Consider the following 21065-nt stretch of genomic DNA (forward strand, 5'->3'; position numbering starts at 1 on the left):
CACATTCCAACACAAACACATGTGACAGCTCCATGGGCGCATATTCTGTTCAGTAAGCACATGCCAGGCCATCCTTCTAGGGGAACTCTGCACACCACTGGGGCCGACATCAGTAAGCAGATGGGAGAGCAGAGAGAGCTCCAGAGAGCCAGAGAGCTGGGGGACGCCACGGCCTGCATCAGGACAGTGCGGGCACTGAGCGTCACCATCACACTAGAGGTCACCAAGTCACACCAGGTCACCAGGAGCAGGGAGGCTGACAAGACGGATGCCGGAGACCATGACCTCAGCCTCACATTCAAGGTCTGCCAACATCTATTTTACATGTACTTTTAATAAAATATTTTTCCCTGGTGGCTCAGACAGTAAAGAATCTGCCTGCAATGCTAGGAGACCTGGATTCGATCCCTGGGTCAGGAAGATCCCCTGGAGAAAGGAATGGCTACCCATGCTAGTAATCTTGCCTACAGAAACGTACGGACAGAGGAGCCTGGTTGGATACTTCACATGTACTTTTAATAAACCAATTATCAGGGTCAGTCCTCCTAGCAAGCTAAAGCAGTAAGAAATCAGAACAAACATCCAACACCTTAAAAACAAAAGCAAAGCCAGAGGAATTATCAAAAGCAAAGCAAAGCAGACAGAAGTGAAGGAGTAGATTGGGGCCTTCTGCAGCAGCACAGATGGGCAGGATCTGGGCTGGAGACGCTGAGGACACTCGGGGTTGGGTCCCGGGTGCTGCGTGGGGAGAGGGCACCAGAGGCACAGCTGCTCTTACCACAGGGGTGGCTATTCCCGTCCACGAAAGGACCGTGGCCACGATCTCAACCACTAGATAGTGGATCCCGTCCCCGCCGTTGTTCTCAGAGACCACCAGCTGCAGCAAGGGGCCCAGCCAGTGCCTCGCATGAGGCCGGAAGACCTAGGCGAGAGTTCAAAGGTCAGATGTCAGAACTGCTGAGTAACCAAGATGGGAGTTCAGGAACATCCTTCTGTATCACAACTCTACCTAAATTCAAAACAGACATGAATGTCAACAACTATGCTGCTTGATTCAATTAGATTCTCAGCTCAAGTCTTCTTTGTGGGCCCTGAAACCACAGCTCAGTGGAGACAGATTCAAACTGATCTGCTCTTTGCATAGATCTGCTCCAACTATCGGAGAAGACAATGGCAACCCACCCCAGTACTCTTGCCTGGAAAATCCCATGGACAGAGGAGCCTGGTAGGCTGCAGTCCATGGGGTCGCTAAGAGTCAGGCACGACTGAGCGACTTCACTTTCACTTTTCACTTTCATGCATTGGAGAAGGAAATGGCTACCCACTCCAGTATGCTTGGCCTGGAGAACCCCAGGGACAGGGAGCCTGATGGGCTGCCGTCTATGGGGTCGCACAGAGTCGGACTGAAGTGACTTAGCAGCAGCAGCAGCTCCAACTATGCTTAGAGTAGTAACAACATTCTACGCCAATCCCACCCTCCACACAGCATACAACTGTAGGATCCTACTCTTACTGGATATAGAAGCAAGGGGAAGTGGAAAAGGAGGATATAGAAGTGAGGTGCATGTGGCGAATTTTTTTCACACACCCAAGGTCTCTGAAATCCAGAGCACCTCGATGTACTAAATTCCACTGAATTTAGTTTAGAAACTCAGACCGAGTGTAACCCAAGACTCTCGGCCTCCTTCCCCTCTGCCACCCTCTTCTTTCTCCAAATGTTTTCTCAGGGATTTCAAATCTACGCTCACAATTAAATCTGTGTTGTCTCAAATCTTTTTGATCAAGTACCCCAGAGGTAAATAATGTTTACACTTTCCATATATGTCTACTGGTTTGTTTATAAATTCTAAATATAAACTTCTTTACTGTATTATTAAACTATAAAAAAGGATAAAAGTTCAAACTTTAAAAAGAATTGTAATACAACTTCTGTTTTTCTTCCATTAAGACAATGGGCCCTGAAGGTTCCTGAGCTCAGGACGTGTGCAATACTGCAGGCCCCTCATGCCACACGAGTGCACACAGCTCAGCAGCCCCCTTGTTGAACTAAACACTAGATGCCAGCTCCTCTCCTCCAGCCATCAAGCCAGCACTACAGGAACACAAGCTGGAAGTCACATGATCCCAAGTACTATGGCTGACCTGTGAACCCCAAGAGGACACTGAGGTCCAACTCACAGGACCTGTAAATGTGACCTGATTCAGAAACAGGGTCTTGGAAGGTTAAGAGTCATTAGCGGGGAACTTAACCAGTGGCAGTGTCTTTATCTGATAAAAGGATTAAAAGGGAAATTTTTACACGTGAGATAGGTGCCAAGAGAAGACCGTCCACAGGCCAAGAAACAGCCAAGGTGCACAGCAGCTGGTCATGTATCATCGGGGCCAACTGGCTGACATCCCAGTCTCGGGATTCCAGTCTCAGAACCAGAAGGGTCATTTCTGCTGTCTGAGCCACAGGAGCTAGAAGCCAAGTATGACTCTGAGGAAGGGCCCTCACTACTTGATGGCCTTAAGGCCTCACGAGTTGCTGCCCAGAGGCCCCCTCCTGACACTTGCTCCTCCTGAGCTGCATGTGAATCCCTTGCCCCTCCCAGGTCAGCCTAGGATCACTCATAAACCCGTCCGAGTGCCCCTCCTGACAGGGCCACGTGTGACCGACAGATAAACAGAGCCATGATGCAAACACGTTGGCTACTCTTCATACAGTTACCAGGAATCTCTTCACCACGTTCTCTGTCACTCTAAACCAAGAAGGCTAGCAGCTGTAAGAAACCTGCCGACCCACATACTTCATAACAAAGGCCACTTCTAACTCAGGAGAAGTTAATTTACATGTTTTACAAGAAAATGAAAGAAAAATGATGCTGAATAAGTAATCCAGGCTGGCTAATTTATTCAGAGAATAAAGTCATGCTGTGACCCTTAACGTCTTCCTTTATTATGGGTTTTTTAAAAGTAGATTCATATGTGCTTTTGTGCTTAGTCGCTAAGTCATGTACAACTCTTTGAGGCCCCATGGACTGTAGCCCACCAGGCTCCTCTGTTCATGGGATTTCCTAGGCAGGAATATTGGAGTGGGCTGCCATTTCCTTCTCTAAGGAGATGCATGTAATTGAAAAGAGTTTTTAAATAAATAAATAACTTACTTCTTCTGTATTAACAACCAGCTTGGCTAAGAAAAGACGGATATTTAATGACACTGATGGATTTCCCAGTTTGTCATGAAGAAATTTCATCCAAGGAGGAAGATTTCTTGGCACTGAACCCTGAAATAACACACTCAATATTACTTAGTGAGAAAGTGGCATTATGACACAACAGTGACAAAGCAGGACATGAGTGCAAGACATCACGAGTGTTAGAGATGGAATTCAGCCTAGTCTTCGATGCCAAATGTTCGTTCCACAGGACGTGGTGAGTGAGACCAGAAAGAGCAGAGAGACCTCCTCTCCGGGCAGCGCAGCCTCAAGTCTTTGCATGTGCTGGACCAGGGCCACCAGGGGGGCCATGCACTCGTGCTGGCTGAGCTCATCCACGTCCAGGTCCAGCACGTCGCCTGGGCCGTCAGGGTCCTGACGCTCCTGGGGAGAGAGAGTCGGGGTTGAGCACCCGACTGCCTGCTCTGCCACGCAGTGCACACAGTCCGACCTCACATCTTCCTCATGTTCTCAGGAAGTGTCCCCTCCCCCCGTCTGCTCAGCTCTCTCTGGGGCCACACCGAAGTCAGGGCATCACTGAAGAGCTGCTGCTCTCTACACACACATCTCTTCAGACGTGTCCTGGTGGCCCCAGAACACTCCACGTTGAGAGCAACAGTCCCCACGATTCTCAGCTGCCACTTTATGTAGAAAGTAGAGCGACTGAAGGATAATCACAGGGTACATGGTTTCCTATCGTGTTGTCAGTACTTTGAAAAGTACTGAGGACTTCTGTGAACTTAATCTGCCTGAAAATTTTAATCAATAATAGAATTTTTAAAATTCCTGATCCTTTTTAAGAAAGAAAGAGCAGGGATAATCATTTTACACACGGGATGCTGAACTGAGATGTCACACACACAGGGAGGAGTAACTGATGTGGGCTTGTCCCAGCACAGACCACTTCCAGGAAACCCCGAGAGGACATATCGGACAAGTGAAGGTCCCAGCCTGCCCCTGCTGCCAGACACTCCTTCCCTGGAGGCCCACCCTCCAAGGGGGAGGCTCTGCTTGGGCCAGGAGCACTGATGGCAGACACACAGTTCTGACATCAACTCTGAGCCCGGGAGGAGCCGGGAATGTGACCATCCCCCCACTGCCTCCTCCCTGTGCTGGCAGCATTAAACCCTGCGCCTGGACTAGAGGCTCGGGCCCCTCTATCCTGAGGCGCCCCTTCCTTCCCAACACCAACAACACTCTTTAATCACCCGTCTCCGGAAATGACCAGCACTGGACTGAGGGTCTTGGGACCCATACGAGTAGCTCTGGACTCCAGTTGAAAAATCGAACTGACTCATTTCCTCGCTCAGGCTGCTGTCTGCCAGATACGATAGTGAAGACATGTATTGGGGGCCACCTGAAGGAAAAAGAGGATGAGCTACCATCACTCAAGTCAGTAAGACACGTGTGTCTCGAAGCTCAAGTGACTCCTGCATTTAGGATACTTTCATTAAATCCGTACTCCTCACCCACCATCCAGGTGATCTGGAATCCCTGAGCAGTTACTCTTTAGCAAAAACAAAGACATTAAGTCAAACTAGATCCAGTTTTTGGACGTGATGCTAACAGAACTTCTTGAATTTAAAATTTTGATGATGCACATTCTGCTCACAAACCCTAACATAAATGTGGCTAGAGGTATTACTGATAAATAACTAATCCAAAGTATGTAAGGTTACAAAACTGGTCCAAATTTTACCCTTGAATCAGAGGAGGGGAAAGCCATGAAGAAAAATTAAGCCAAAAATTGAAACCAGGACCACGTGGAAGCACAGAGGGTTGATTCGAAATAGAGAGGCTAGGGACGTCCCTGGGGGTGCAGTGGTTAAGAGTCTGCGTTCCAAGGCAGGGGACTCGCATTCAATTCTTAGTTACGAAACAGATTCCACGTGCCACGGAGCAACCAAGCCTGAGCGTCACAACCAAGGCTTGATGCAGGCATGTAAGTAGTGAATACAGAGGCTAGGAGAGCTCTCTTCAGAGACTGGCGTTACACAAAGGATCGCGGGCCACGCTGACCTCGAGGACCAAGACCCCCTTCAGGGACACTGCAGCAAACGTGGGGAGACGAGTCTAAGTAACACACAAACAGAATCCAAAAGCAAACAGCTCACCAATCTTGCTTAAGAAAGTGAACCAGATCTGAACTCCTCTGGCTACCCTGAGATGCTTCTGTGCTGCTTTAACTAACTGCATTTCTTTCAAAGTACAATTCTATTTACCACTTGAAAATAAAAATTTCTAAATCCAATTCAAAGTTGAGGTATTTAAAATACTATCTATATACTAGAATCTTCCTCATCATTTTGAAAATGTCCTACCTGAATCTTCATTTGCCGCCTCCCTGGCTTCTCTCCTAATTTCAATGTACTTTTTCTTTCTTTCCATAGGAACCTATTAGGCAAAAACAGACAATTTAAAACTTTTTAGACTCAGGGTCACATATTTTCTATTTTTACAGCAATCTGACAAACATCACTGTTACTCATTTTAAGCAAAACTAACACCCACAGAGACAGACCCCAAGAGCCCGGGAGCTGGTGTTCCTTTGGCTCTGGGACTCAGCGGGTGGTGCTCCTCCAGCCTCAGGCCTGGTCAGGAGCTTCAGGCCCTCAACTGCACAGCTGCAACAGACCACAGAGCTCCCAGCTGCTCCCAGACACTCACAGGTAACACACAGAGTATTTGAGTGCCCCAAAGACTAGTGTGATTATGTGATGTCTTAGTTCTTTGAACATAGGCCTAGAAAACAGTCCTAGCTTTATTCCAAAAGGGCACAGGGCACAAGGGCAGGAGCAACCACTTACCTGAACTTTGAGCCACCGAGCCACACTAGGACAGGGCGGAGGTCAGTGGCGCGGGACAGAATGCCAGCCTCCCCTCGCACTTGCTCTGCCCGTCCACCACCCTGGGCTGTGAAAAGGCTGCAGCACCCCTAGCACCCGCTGAGCTCGGCTCTGGTCACAGTGTCCTCCCCATCACCCTACTCCTGTTCCCGGCGCCCAGGATTGGGTGAGCCTCCACCAGGGCCCAACATTGCACGGGGCAGACCTCAACTCACTGACCACAGGAGCTTACTCAGGAGACCACTAGGGGGATGTGTGCTAACAGCTCCTTTTACTGGCATTTTCTCTCCTTTACAAGTTAAGGGGAAACGTGAGTCAGGGCCAATCTTTTACAGCTGCCTGAGATTATACCTGAGGTTGAACTGTAAGAAACCGCCTGTGTTTACAGTTCACAGCGGACTTGAGTAGAGGGCATTTAGTGTTTAGCACCATGTACCTTTTTCCCTTCAAGCCTTGGTAAGTGTTTTTACTTTGGAAACACCATGACCAGCCTCACTTACCTCCACTTCTATGGGAAACGTGTAGCAGCGCTTCAGGTCTATCAGATTTTCAAAAATGAGCAAGTTCTGTAAATGCAAAGAGTCCTGTGACGATGCCCCAGCAGCAGAGAGACCTGGTGCTCATGTCACTGCAGCACCTGCCGTCCGCATCTGCACCCAGCTCCGGGAGACCCCCCCACCCCTCCCCACCCTGCCCTGTGGGACCCAGCAGCAACCCCAACCCCACCCCACGGGACCCAGGCAGCACAGCCAGCGGTCTGGAGGGGCCTACCTTCTCTGGTTTCTCACTGAACAGGAAGCCCTGGTAAAACCTGAGCTCCGTGAAGACGCAGCGGACGAGGGCAATGGCACAGGTGTAGGCAGCACAGTGGTACAGCCGCCGGCGCTCCAGCAGCTGGGCCTCCCCAGCCATGTTCTCCGAGAAGGCATCGTGGCACAGCCTGTGGGCGACCGGGTGGCGGTCAGTCCCTCCAGGGGCGACCGGCTCCAGTCCACAGCATGGGACCTGCCCTGCACACCCGCGCCCACACCTAGGCTGTACTGCACAGGAAGCTGGGGTGGGGGGCCCAGCCTGAGGAGGAGGGGGTGCTCCAAGATGCCGGGTCTGAAATGACAGTCCAAGGTCTGTGCGAGGGCATGGAAGGTGGGTGGCAGCGGTGACAGAGGTGCCCAGCACACCCAGGAGCCTGGTCTTGGCCCTGCCCACAGCGGCCAGCCCCTGTGAGCACACTGCCATCAGAACACAGCTGCCCCTCCGTCTACGCTGCTCCCAGCTGCTCCGCACAGCCTGCAGTTGGAAGGGATCACCGGCCAGCCCTTGACGGGAGAAGTGTACCAGCCCCAGCCAGGGGACCACATCCCCTACCCTGCCAGGCCCCCTCCAGTTACAGGAAACCCCCAGCCATGGGACCCCCCAGCTATGGGACGGGGTCCCTCTGCAGAGTTGCAGGCCGAGGAGCAATCGATCAGGTTCCGGTAATACACGGATGGTAGCTGTGACCACAGGGCAGCGAGACTTGTCACCAGGAGGCCTATGCAGCTCCACCTGGCAAGCCCAACATTTCCCTGCCACTAGCTCCAGGAGACTAGCAACACAAACCCACCAGCCCTGGGGGCTGTGCTCAGAGGTTGGATTCAGAAGGAAAAACATGGCCCTCAAGACCTTCATCGATGCCAATGCCTGGGGGTGACATCACCCCCAAGGCGCACACATAAGGAGGCTTCACAGGGGTGGAGGGGACTCTGCAGAGCGAGACCCTACACATCTGTGTTCAGCACTAAGACAGGAGCTGCACAGAAAGCTGGCTTCAGAGATGACACGTCTGACTATTCTGTGCCTTACAGAACCACTGCTTAGAAATGCTAAACACTCCTTCAGTTTCAAATGAGAGAGAAATAAAATACACTCAATCCTGCCTTCCTGTAAATCATACACTGAAAACATACTGAGCTGTTGAGGGAGAAAAAATGGTAGAAAAACAGTAAGGGAAAAAGCTGTACTCTTTATGGATGATGTGTATTGGATAAAACATGCTGCTCAATGACATGTTGAATTAACTCCATCCAAGTACTCTGTAAGGGCTTCCCTGGTGGCTCAGTGGGAAAGAATCTGCCTGCCATGCCATGCAGGAGACCTAAGTTTGATCCCTGGGTTGGGAAGATCCCCTGGAGAAAGAAACAGCACTCCACTCCAGTGTTCCTGCCTGGAGAATCCCACGGACAGAGGCACCACCACCACCACATAGTCTGTACACAGGAAAACTACTAAGATTCAGTGTTTAGGCATGTATTCATATTATATACATAAGTAAAAATACATGCACCAAAAAAATTAACTACAATCTAAAGTTAAGGAAAACCTTACTTAATCAATGTCTTTGTAAGTTCATTTCCTTCTGTGACGCTCGAGCCGTGGAACACCTGGTTAATTTTAGATTCCTTGGAGTGGACATCATCTTTTGGAAGACGAGAGTACATCACCTCTAGCATCTTGTAATATCCCATCTTCTTGGTGATTTGAGTGTCAAAGGCAGATTCATTCAGCTAAAAACATATAAAAAATGATTATCTTTGGTCCTATCAAACATGGAAAATATTTTATTGAATAAATCAACTTTAATACTCAATGTTTCCTGGTGGCCCAGACAGTAAAGAATCTGCCTGTGATGCAGGAGACCCAGGTTCAATCCCTGGGTCGGGAATCTTCCCTGCAGAAGGCAATGGCAACCCACTCTAGTATTCTTGCCTGGAGAATTCCATAGACAGAGGAGACTGGCGGGCTACACAGTCTGTGGGGTCACAAAGAGTCGGACAGGACTGAGTGAATTGCTGTCTGTCAATACTCAATGCCCTTTAAATTGAAAATAATTTTAACAAAGATGTTAAACCACTTCAGTAAGAAACAGCCCATGGGCTAAAACATGAACGTAAGTACTGATGTGTGGCAGCAAATACTTCAGCTCAGTGAAACTCATTTTGGACTTCTGGCCTCCAAAACAACAACAGACTTCTGTGGGGCCACCGAGCTTACAGTAATTTATTACAGGGGGTTAAGGAAACTAATATATATTTGGGTACCAAGAGTGGGGGGGCTACTTCAAAATGAAAAAAATACATAAGTGGCTTTGGAATTGAACAGGGAAGAGAGGAGGAAAAAAATTTCACCATACATGACAGAAAATGTCTATATTGCCTTGTAGAGACTGTTGTTAGAAATGTCAACATTGAAGGCACTGATGGTGAGCGCTCAGAAGGAAGTGGAGGGCAAGGAGTGGCAGCAAAAGCAATGAATGCTGTCTCGGAATGGCACTGTCACAAACCTATTTTTGGTAGAAATACGGACGTTAAAAGTAATTGGTGGTGAGGTCTCAGAATGAAGTAGGTAACAGTTTTTAGAAACTGGAGGAAAGAGGATCCATGCCCTATGGTGGGAGAAAGCTTAGCTGAAGAATGTTCAGAGGTTGTGCAGGAAGCAGAGAATGTAGGCTGTGCCCTTGAATATGGAGCTGAAAGGATTTCTAAGTAAATTTGTTGGAGATAAGCCTGGCTTCTTCTTTGCTGCTCATAATAAAATGTGGGTATGAGAAATTAGACAGAACTATTAAACAAAAAGAACCAGAACTTGATGATGTGGGAAATTCTCAGCCCATCCAGCTTGTAGAAGACGCTGCCACGAGGAGATCCATGGTGAGGGAAGTCGATTGGAGAAGACCACAGGGGCAGCCAGGGAAAGAAGCCTGTGCTCACTGCTGCCTCAGCCTGCACTCCCCCCAACCCCCGTAAGACCCAGGACCAGGGAGGGGCCGTGGCAGGAATCTCCAAGATGGGCAGGAGACAGACAGAAAGTTTCTGAGAAGCTCAGACCAGTTTGAACTGAAAGGGAAGGAGACAAGATGAAATTTAAAAAAAGGATGCTATATTCCCCAAATGCTACAGGCAAGAAACAGACAAAACTGCTCAGCTGAAAACAAATGCTAACCTTCAAGGAAAAAGGAGATGACTCCAAGGACGGAGTCTTTGGCCCAGAGCATAAACATCAGGCCACAGAGCACTATTCTCAGGTCTTGAAGCCTAATGGATCTGCCCGGCTGAATTTTCAAACTGCTTTGGAGAACAAACTCCTTCCTTCCATTGTCTCCTGTTTGGAATAGGAAGGTCTATAATGATCATCCTATGCCTGTCCCACCACTGTATTTTGGAAGCAAATAACGTGTTTTCTAGCTTCACAGGTCCACAAATGGAGAGGATGTGGGCTCAGAATGCACCATTCTGAGAAGCCCACCCATACCGATTTAGATGATGAGGTCTGGGACTTGGTGCTAACAATTTTTAGGTGAGCTTTTGGACACAGAAGTTGATGTTGTAATGGGTTTAGACCTGGAATGAGGTAACTGTATTTTGCAAGTAGAAACACTTGGCACAGGTGGGCTGTGAGGCTGAATTAAAGACCTGAAAGGACACCCACACTCCAATCCTGGAACCTGGGTCTGTCACCTTGCATGAGAGAAGGGACGAGACAGATGAAATGAAACAAAGAATTCTGAGATTATCCAAGGGGGTCCTAAACGCACTCCTGTTTACAGGAGAGAGGCAGAGAGAGACAGTACACAGAACTGAGGAGGCCAAAAGCAACTCAAGTGTTCACTGACAGTGGAATGGATAAAGAGGTGGTACATACATCAACACGAGAGAATATTACTTAGCCATAAAAAAGAATGAAATAATGCCATTTGCAGCAACATGGACGGACCTACAGATTATCATACTAAGGGAAGTAAGTCACACAAAGACAAATATCATATGGTATCATTTATAAGTGGAATCTAAACTATGAGACAGTCAACTTAGAAAACAGAAATAGATTCAAAGACAGAGAACAGACTTCTGGTTACTAAAGGGTGAGGAGGGGAAGCAGATAAATTAGGAGTCTAGAATTAACATACACGTAACTATACATAAAACAGACAAAGACCCATTGTATAGCACAGGAACTATACTCAGTGTCTTGTAATAACCTCTAATGGGAAAGAATCAAGTAAAAAATAGACACACATATATGTATTGCTGCTGCTACTGCTGCTGCTAAGTCACTTCAGTCGTGTCTGACTCTGTGCAACCCCATAGACGGCAGCCCACCAGGCTTCCCCATCCCTGGGATTCTCCAGGCAAGAACACTGGAGTGGGCTGCCATTTCCTTCTCCAATGCATGAAAGTGAAAAGAGAAAGTGAAGTCGCTAGCGACCCCATGGACTGCAGCCTACCAGGCTCCTCCATCCATGGGATTTTCTAGGCAAAAGTACTGGAGTGGGGTGCCATTGCCTTCTCCGATATATGTATTAGGTTGGTGCAAAAGTAATTGGGGTTTTGTACTGTTGAACTCTGCTGTTTGATATTGGAATACATTCTTAATTTGGTTATGTTATATATCATTACATCATTTTAATGCACATTTCTCACTAAGATTTTTGCTAATGACTTATAGCTGTGTAATGATATGGTCTGTAATGTAATGTAATGATATGTGTAATGATAGACTATGGAAATGAAGCTAGACAAAAAGCAAATTTGAGCGATTTTTCTTATTCAAGTTCAAAATGAGTCATAAAGCAGAGGAGACAACTTACAACATCAACAACGCATTTGGCCCAGAAACTGCTAATGAATGTACAGTGCGGTGGTGGTTCAAGAAGTTTTGCAAAGGAGATGAGAGCCTTGCAGATAAGGAGTGAAGTACCCAGACTTCGGATGTTGACAACGACCAATTGAGAGCCATCACTGAAGCTGATCCTCTTAAAACTAGAAGAGAAGTTGTCGAAGAACTCATTGTCAACCACTCTATGGTTGTTCAGTATGTGAAGCAAACTGGAAAGGTGAAAAAGCTTGGTTGTTTTGAAGAGTCATCTTCTCTTATTCTATGCGACAACAGTGAATGACTGTAATGGTTCCTACTTTGATTAATAAAGATGTGTTTGAGCCTAGTTATAATGTTTTAAAATTCACAGCCCAAAACTACAATTACGTTTGCACCAACTTAATATAACACACACTTTGCTGTATACCTGAAATGAACACAACATTGTAAATCAACTATATATCAATTTAAAAAAAGAAAAATAGTGGATTTTTTTAAAAAAGAAGAAGAGGAAGAGGAGAAGGGGGGGGTCAAGTGACCAAGACTCGGAGGGAGGAGCACCGGGGCCATGAGCCGAGGGAGGAGCACCGGGGCCATGAGTGAGGGATGCTGGGCCCAGGGGCTGGTGGAGAGAAATGTGTTCTCCTTGGAGCCTCCAGAGCAAGTACAGCCCCAGGAAGCAGATTTCTGACTTCTGATCTCAGAACCATGAGACAGAAAGCCCTGTGGGTCTAAGCCACACTCCCAGTCATTTGTTACAGACGTCTCCGGAGACTAACGCAGACGCCATGTGCCCAAAGGCTGAGATCAGAGCACGGAGGGGACGCTTCTTGAGTTGCTGACACCCTGGCTGAATACACGGCAGTTTCTAGTGACCCTGACCAAGGAGGGCTGTCGTCTCTTACTAACATCCAACTTAGTAACAGACTTTGATACCTTTGTAAACCTGGACTTCAACACATCGATAGCCTCCACCACAGTTCTGCTGAAGAAGTCCCTCAGGGCCCCCAGACCACAGTGCCGCAGCAGAGTGAGAAGGGCCCGGCCCACTACCGCCTGGCGGGTGGCGCTGGGAAGCAGGTCGTCCCTGCTGAACTTCCGGTACACGCTTTCCAGAAGGCCCAACTGCGTGGCACATGAACCCCTAAGAACAAAGGAAAATTACATGCACATGCCAGCTTTAAACGAATACTCCACGAGGGCCCACTATGCTACAAGTAAATGCTAATGATTATGAATTAGAAAACCAATGATTATGTATATAAAACCATGAAATACAAGAAGAATATGCACATAAGCCATGTGATCTTACCCATCCCCAGAAACCTTCGTGCCTTTTTAGGCCTAGGAAAAAGGATATTTTCATTTATTTTCAAGTTTGGTCCGGTTCAGAGGACACCTGCAAGGCTTCGAAGAGCCCCAGGCTGAACTCCAGCATGTGTCCCGGACCCTGAAACTCATGAACCAAGGACCCACCATTGTACTTTCCAGGTAGAGACTCAGCCATCGGGGAAACACGGTCTATGAATGATTGCCTACACAATTCAGTCTATGAATCTTGAAGTTAAAGGATAGACTGTTTCCCTGCCTATAAAAATAAGAGGTTACAAAAAAAAAATAAGAGGTTATGACTGAATGGCCATTAAAATCTTTCCCAGTTCTAAAATCTTGATGTTCACAAGTTAGATATGAGAAAAAATACTGAATTTGAGGGTAATTCAGTCACAAAAAATTGAGGTTTCAGGACACGATTGGACCTACAAGAGCTCTGCAATGTGAGTCCAGACTCTGTCCCAGACCTAAATTCTCCAGGACCATCCTGCTAAAGGAAGAAGGAGGAAAGGGAAAAGAGCAAGAATGGCCACCACACAGTTTACTGAAAAGTCAGTGCAGATGAGCATTCACTATGAACACGTGTTCCACGTCACTCATAACAGAAGAAACACATTAGAGTGACACTGAGACATTCTTTCTCACCTGTTATCACCGGAAAAAATCCACGTTTGTCAGTATACTCCATTGACAAGACTGTGATGAAATACACACTTACACACATTGCCGAAAGGAATACAAATAACACATCCCCCAGAGGGGATGTGATGCTTTCTAGCACAATTAAAGATGCGTTTACCTTTGCTCTCACACTTAGGGATCCACTGCAAAGCTGCACTGGCAACACACAACAGGCCAGGCCCAGGGCGAGTCACTGGGCTACGGCTCCTCTGGTCGCTGAGCCATTACTCTAGTCACTGAGCCACTACTCTAGTCACTGAGCCATTACTCTAGTCACTGAACTATTACTCTAGTCACTGAGCTATTTAGTCACTGAGCCATTACTCTAGTCACTGTGCTATTACTCTAGTCACTGAGCTACTACTCTAGTCACTGAGCTATTGCTCTAGTCACTGAGCCATTACTCTAGTCACTGAGCTATTACTCTAGTCACTGAGATATTTAGTCACTGAGCCATTACTCTAGTCACTGTGCTATTACTCTAGTCACTGAGCTACTACTCTAGTCACTGAGCTATTGCTCTAGTCACTGAGCCATTACTCTAGTCACTGAGCTACTACTCTAGTCATTGAGCTATTACTCTAGTCACTGTGCCATTACTCTAGTCACTGAGCTACTACTCTAGTCATTGAGCTATTACTCTAGTCACTGTGCCATTACTCTAGTCACTGAGCTACTACTCTAGTCACTGAGCTATTGCTCCTCTGGTCGTTGCACTATTACTCCTCTGGTCACTGAGCTATTACTCCTCTGGTCACTGTGCTATTACTCTAGTCACTGAGCTATTTATAGTCACTGTGCCATTACTCTAGTCACTGAGCTACTACTCTAGTCACTGAGCTATTGCTCTAGTCACTGAGCTATTGCTCTAGTCACTGAGCTATTGCTCCTCTGGTCGTTGCACTATTACTCCTCTGGTCACTGTGCTATCACTCTAGTCATTGAGCTATTACTCTAGTCACTGAGCTATTTATAGTCACTGAGCTATTGCTCTAGTCACTGGGCTATTACTCCTCTGGTCACTGTGCTATTACTCCTCTAGTCACTGGGCTATTACTCCTCTGGTCACTGTGCTATTACTCCTCTAGTCACTGAGCTATTACTCCAGTCACTGAGCTATTGCTCTAGTCATTGAGCTATTACTCTAGTCACTGAGCTATTTATAGTCACTGAGCTATTGCTCTAGTCACTGGGCTATTACTCCTCTGGTCACTGTGCTATTACTCCTCTAGTCACTGAGCTATTACTCCAGTCACTGTGCTATTACTCTAGTCATTGAGCTATTACTCTAGTCACTGAGCTATTTATAGTCACTGAGCTATTGCTCTAGTCACTGAGCTATTTATAGTCACTGAGCTATTGCTCTAGTCACTGGGCTATTACTCCTCTGGTCACTGTGCTATTACTCCTCTAGTCACTGAGCTATTACTCCAGTCACTGTGCTATTACTCTAGTCATTGAGCTATTACTCTAGTCACTGAGCTATTTACAGTCACTGTGCCATTACTCTAGTCACTGAGCCATTACTCTAGTCACTGAGCTACTCCTCTAGTCACTGAGCTATTACTCTAGTCACTGAGCTATTGCTCTAGTCACTGAGCTACTACTCTAGTCATTGAGCTATTGCTCCTCTGGTCGTTGCACTATTACTCCTCTGGTCACTGGGCTATTACTCCTCTGGTCACTGTGCTATTACTCCTCTAGTCACTGAGCTATTACTCCAGTCACTGTGCCATTACTCTAGTCACTGAGCCATTACTCTAGTCACTGAGCTACTCCTCTAGTCACTGAGCTATTACTCTAGTCACTGAGCTATTGCTCTAGTCACTGAGCTACTACTCTAGTCATTGAGCTATTGCTCCTCTGGTCGTTGCACTATTACTCCTCTGGTCACTGGGCTATTACTCCTCTGGTCACTGGGCTATTACTCCTCTGGTCACTGGGCTATTACTGCTCTAGTCACTGGGCTATTACTCCTCTGGTCACTGGGCTATTACTCCTCTGGTCACTGGGCTATTACTCCTCTGGTCACTGGGCTATTACTCCTCTGGTCACTGGGCTATTACTGCTCTAGTCACTGGGCTATTACTCCTCTGGTCACTGGGCTATTACTCCTCTGGTCACTGGGCTATTACTCCTCTGGTCACTGGGCTATTACTCCTCTGGTCACTGGGCTATTACTGCTCTGGTCACTGGGCTATTACTCCTCTGGTCACTGGGCTATTACTCCTCTGGTCACTGGGCTATTTCTCCTCTAGTCACTGAGCTATTACTCCAGTCACTGGCTATTCCCCTACTCACTGAGCTATTTAGTTACTGTGCCATTACTCTAGTCACTGAGCCATTACTCTAGTCACTGAGCCATTACTCTAGTCACTGAGCTACTACTTTCAACAGCAAAAGGCTGACACAGAGCCCAGCAGCAGGGACTGTGTCCACACACTGCAACACTTCCACACAGTGAATAATTACACAATTGCTTTTTTTAAAAAAAGGAAAGCAGAGATCTCTATAGCTGATTTGGAGTGTCTGTAGAATATAATAAGTAGAAAAAAAGGTAAAGGAGCATAAGATGACAGAAGAGGGACCAAGATGGAAGGAGGTTCCGGAACACAGCACATTACTTACTTTCAACGTGTTCAATGCATGTATGTATTTCACACGTTCAAAAACAAAATTAAATAAAAAGAAAATAACTTCTAAGATCTGAAAATTAATTAAAGTGTACCTAATGAAGTGGTGTAATAACCACACACTGAAAAACACTCAAGTGAACATAAAGTGTGACTATATCCTCAGAGAATACACTCTAAGTAAATTATAAATAAAATTTTAAATGTTAACTTCATCCAGCTATGATTATTCTTAGTTATTTTTGAAGATACTTTCTGTGTATTATAGGATAAAACAATTAGTAACATGGAATGTTATTTAAATCAATACTCAACAGAAAAAATAAAGATCTACAATGTAAAGGAAAAAATAATAAAAGAAGTTAAACAATAAAGAACTCATAATGTTAAGATTGAAAGAGAAAGATCAGAGTATTTTTCTTTTCCTTAACAAACTCTTCCTTAGTTGTGTGAACTGAAAGTAACACTGCAACCCAGCAGCACCAAGTTCACCTCGGACCCAGACTGTGGTCTCTAAACACCATTTCACGGACCCTCTGGAGAAATGGTGTGATTCAGGAGCCTGAGACAATTTGCAGAGCCAGAGAGCATCTGAAAGACAATCGGAGACCAGTGGAGAGCTGCCCAAGCACTGAGGAACTAGCTACCAGGGACCCACTGGCCACAGATGGGACAGCAGGAACATCAGAAAGAAAAGTGATGGCAATGGACTGACATTTACCTCTGTTTTGTCTTAAAAAGCTCTAAAAATGAAAAAAATTACATAGAGACAATTGTAGCATTGGAGTAAGTTTTAAAACTGGGGTGTGAAAAATCCTCCAATTTTATCCCTCTTTTTCAAAATTATTTTGGCTGTTAAGGGGTATTTTGCACTTCCATAAAATATTAGAAACCCCTAGACAATTCCTATATACAAAAAAATAAGACTTGTTGGAATTCTGATATGGACTGCACGAAAGCTACCAATGCAGATAGAAATAACCATGCTAACAATATTGTATCTTGTAATTCATGCACATGGAATATCACTCCACTTATTTAGATCTTTCATTTTTTAATTTCCTTAACCAATAGATTGTACTTTTTGGTGTACTAGTCTTGAACTTCTTTTGTTAGATTTATTCCCACCTGTTTTATTCTTTTCTATGCTATTATCAATGGAATTACATTTGTAATTATAGTGTCAAATGTTCTCTCTTCATATATAGAAATATCGTTGGTTTGTGAATACTGATCCTGTACGTAATAAATTTTCTATAATTGTCTATTTGTTCTAATAGTTTCTTGCGATCTTCAGGATTTTCTACCTTGGGCCATCTGTGAGTAAATACAGTTCTATTTCTTTCTTTCCACCTTGAGTGTCTTTTATTTCTTTTGCCTGCCTGATTACAATGGCTGGAACCTCCAGTACTATATTGAGTAGAAAAGAATATACATCCTTAACTTGTTCTCAAACTCAGGAAGAAAACACTCAGCCTTTCACTATATTTTGTTGGCTGTTGGTTTTTCTTAGATGACCTTTTGCCACTCTTATCATAAATGAGTAAATGAGTGTTGGATTTTGTCAAAAATTTAACTGCATCTACTGTTATAAGGCACTCACTGTTTTCTGCACAGCGATAATAATCTCCCACAGAAATAAAACATTTATGGTTCCTGGGATCACAAACTAGGAGTGACTTACTTTCTGGCAATCTTCCTGAAAGTAGACTGAAATAATTCTTCCAGAACATGCTGCTGTTCCCGACACAGAACTTCTGTCATCAACTCCATCAACATAGGACTCTGGGATAACTCCAATGCATCCAGAAACTAGGAAAGAAACACACACCAATGGTGGTGATAATCGTTGGACTGGTTTTCGACAGTTCAAATAAAAAAGAGAAAATTGTAACAGTTTCACAAAGATTAACAAATGCCAATATAGGTCATTTTGGGGGCTACAGTTAATGCCTGGCCCATAATGTTCACAAAATACTTGAGCTTTGATTCCCTCAGAGTTTCACAGATAGTTTTCCTCTGACCACGTTTTGGGTCCTCTCTTCCCCTCCACGAGGCCGCTCCTGGGCTCCAGCCCCCAGGGTGCGAGTGTCCCCTCACACCAGCCTCGCCACACCACACACACTCCAGGCTGCGGGTGCAGCGTTCTCACCTCACGTCCCACCTTCCACCTCCATGTCCCTCTGCTCTCTCTACACTTCAGGAGACAGCTGCAATCTCATCTGCCGTTTGGTGAAGGCTTTTTAATTCTGCCCTCGTGTAATTAATTTCCAAGAGCCCTCACTTGTTCTTTCTCAACATGACACCATCTCTAGTCTCTGAAGTTACTCTGAACAGTCTCTTTGATGTTATCTTGACTTGTTGACTCTGTTCCCTCTCAGTTCCTGTTGTTTTACATCTTTTTTAGGCCAGAAGCTTTCTTCAAACGTTCCATGATTATTTGCACTTGCACTTACAGTAAGAGAAAGGTACTACAGATCTACTCAGAACCTTTGTGGACTCAACAAGTCGCTGGCAGGTTGTGAGGGAGCAGGAAATTCAGATGGTACAGGTGCAGTGGTGCTGCTGCCCACTGATGACTTCCAATTTGCAGAAAGAATACACCATCCAACAGAGAAGTGAGGCAGCAACCACTGTGACCAGCCAGCAGACGTGAGGTCGCTCAGAAGGCCTACTGGGGGAGGGTGCTGTTGCCAGAAAGGTGAGCCTGAATATCATGGCCATGCCTGCAGCCTGAATTCTAGTTTAGAGAAAATGCAGAGGGAGAGGGAAACAAAAGAGCACCTCAAGGAACCAATCAGACAAAGGGGGTCAGCCTCTAAGAACAGGCTCTGCTTTCTTCCAAAACCCAACATCACAGAGAAACAAAAGGGATGAAGGGGAAGCAGTTACAGATGTAAAGACACCAGAGAGACATGACAATTTAAAGCAACTGTTAATTAGATCCTGATTTGAAACATCCAGCCAAACACAAGGACATCAGAAGTGTGACCACAGACGACAGAACACAGGGTCTGAGAGCAGTGTGAACTTTCCTGCGTCTGGGTATTATTCTTCAAAAGTTACACATCATGCATAAAATACTGCACAAATTTATATGCATAAAATACCTCACAATTTTTATATTGGAAAAGAAAGAGAAGTCGTTTAGTCGTGTCCGACTCTTTGTGACCCCACGGACTGTAGCCTACCAGGCTCCTCCGTCCATGGGATTTTCAAGGCAAGATTACTGGAGTGGGTCGCCATTTCCTTCTCCAGGGGATCTTCCCAACCCAGGGATCAAACCCAGATCTCTCGCATTATAGGCAGATGCTTTTACTGTATGAGCCACCAGGGAAGTCTGAGGAACAATTAGTTACAAAGGATTTAAATAACGCTTCTGCCTCCACAGACACCCAGCTTTCAAAATGAATTCAACAGAATCCTTAAAATGAGAACATTCTCTCAATATTTCAGTTACTTCTCCCCAAGAAATGTTAACAGGAAACAAACAGTGTTTTACCTTTGTTTGCTACTACTGAAAACTAACCTTTTTCATACAATCCACGTAGTTACTGTAGCGCAGAGTCCCCGGGGGAAACTCTCCAGACCTCATGGGGAAATGAGAGACGATGAGCTTCTCAAGAATGTGTCTGAGCTCCTGCAGACGGTCCCCCGTGAGGCTGGAGAAGAAGGGGAGCAGTGCCACGGCCTGGCCCTGCGGAGCAAGCACAAGGGTGAGACTAGCTGCAGGCCCCATGGACAAGGGCAATGACTGCGCTCTACAGATGGAGCCAGGGGGTTCAATGACCACTGCAGGACACCAAGCCCACGGTGGGATGTGCCCGCATCCAGGCTTCCACTCTCGTCTCGGTGGCCAAGTCAGAGCCACCCGAGAGCATGGGACAGGGCAGCATGAGTCTGCGTGATTTCTCCTCCTACAAGCAGAACCACTACTAGGAACCTGCTGCCCAAGTCCTTGAGGAAAGACCATTGTGGACAGCCTACAGGGTGAATACAGAGCTGACTCTCCTCCACCAGGGCCCCGGAGATCCCAGGCAGGGCCTTCCTCCCTGGGTGGGACATCAGTTCCCAGAGCCCCTTGTGCTGAGAAATGTGAAACCTGACTAAGCACATGAAGCAGAAAATCCCAAAGAAAAATCCTTGTGATCCAGGAGCAAGACACTTTCATGAGGCTACACTTTACTGGAGTAAAATCTAACTGTTACAGGACTCTAAAATTACAGTCTATGAAGTTCTGGACCCAAGTTACTGAGAAGTTTTAGATTCTTAATTAGTAGAAAGATGACTGATGGCTACAAAAACCAGTGACAGGGATCCAGCGGTTCTCTGTGCTGCTCCCTCTGCTTTTGAGAATGCCTGAAATTTTCCATAAAATAAAATTTTTTTAAAAAACAGAAAATATCACAAATACACAAAAATATAAAACAGGAAACAAATGGAGACCATAATCTGAAAAAAATCTTGTTAATCTCTTACCTTTAAATGTAGATCCAATTTTGGATCACCAAGTAGACTCACAAATGTTGTAAAAACTTCCGGGAAGGCACTGTGACTTGTATTAAAGGATACCGATGAATCGATCTAACAGAGGGAAAATAAACTCAGATCTCTACACTGTGCCTCCAATTTCCTATACTACATTTTCTACTTTTCAAATTTCATAAATGATCTATAAATTTGTTTTTGGGCTTCAAAAGGATGTCAACAATTTCTGTTCTGAAATATTTTAAAACTATCCTCTA

At 45.8% G+C, this 21065-nt stretch overlaps 1 protein-coding gene across 1 annotated transcript in view; it reads right to left on the reverse strand.

Moving 5' to 3' along the window:
- PRKDC (protein kinase, DNA-activated, catalytic subunit) overlaps window positions 1-21065 on the reverse strand; it is a 128205-nt gene that overhangs the window by 54950 nt on the left and 52190 nt on the right. Inside the window, exons 38-49 of the mRNA XM_027560944.1 lie at window positions 20800-20904; window positions 19850-20017; window positions 18005-18132; window positions 12611-12818; window positions 8408-8586; window positions 6815-6983; window positions 6544-6609; window positions 5519-5591; window positions 4406-4554; window positions 3444-3581; window positions 3147-3266; window positions 779-922 (exon numbers count right to left, since the gene is read on the reverse strand). Coding sequence (XP_027416745.1) covers window positions 779-922; window positions 3147-3266; window positions 3444-3581; window positions 4406-4554; window positions 5519-5591; window positions 6544-6609; window positions 6815-6983; window positions 8408-8586; window positions 12611-12818; window positions 18005-18132; window positions 19850-20017; window positions 20800-20904 — 1647 coding nt within the window. The remainder of the gene's footprint in view (window positions 1-778; window positions 923-3146; window positions 3267-3443; window positions 3582-4405; window positions 4555-5518; window positions 5592-6543; window positions 6610-6814; window positions 6984-8407; window positions 8587-12610; window positions 12819-18004; window positions 18133-19849; window positions 20018-20799; window positions 20905-21065) is intronic.

Source organism: Bos indicus x Bos taurus, chromosome 14, assembly GCF_003369695.1.
Source record: "Bos indicus x Bos taurus breed Angus x Brahman F1 hybrid chromosome 14, Bos_hybrid_MaternalHap_v2.0, whole genome shotgun sequence".
In the NCBI taxonomy this organism is placed as follows: Eukaryota; Metazoa; Chordata; class Mammalia; order Artiodactyla; family Bovidae; genus Bos; species Bos indicus x Bos taurus.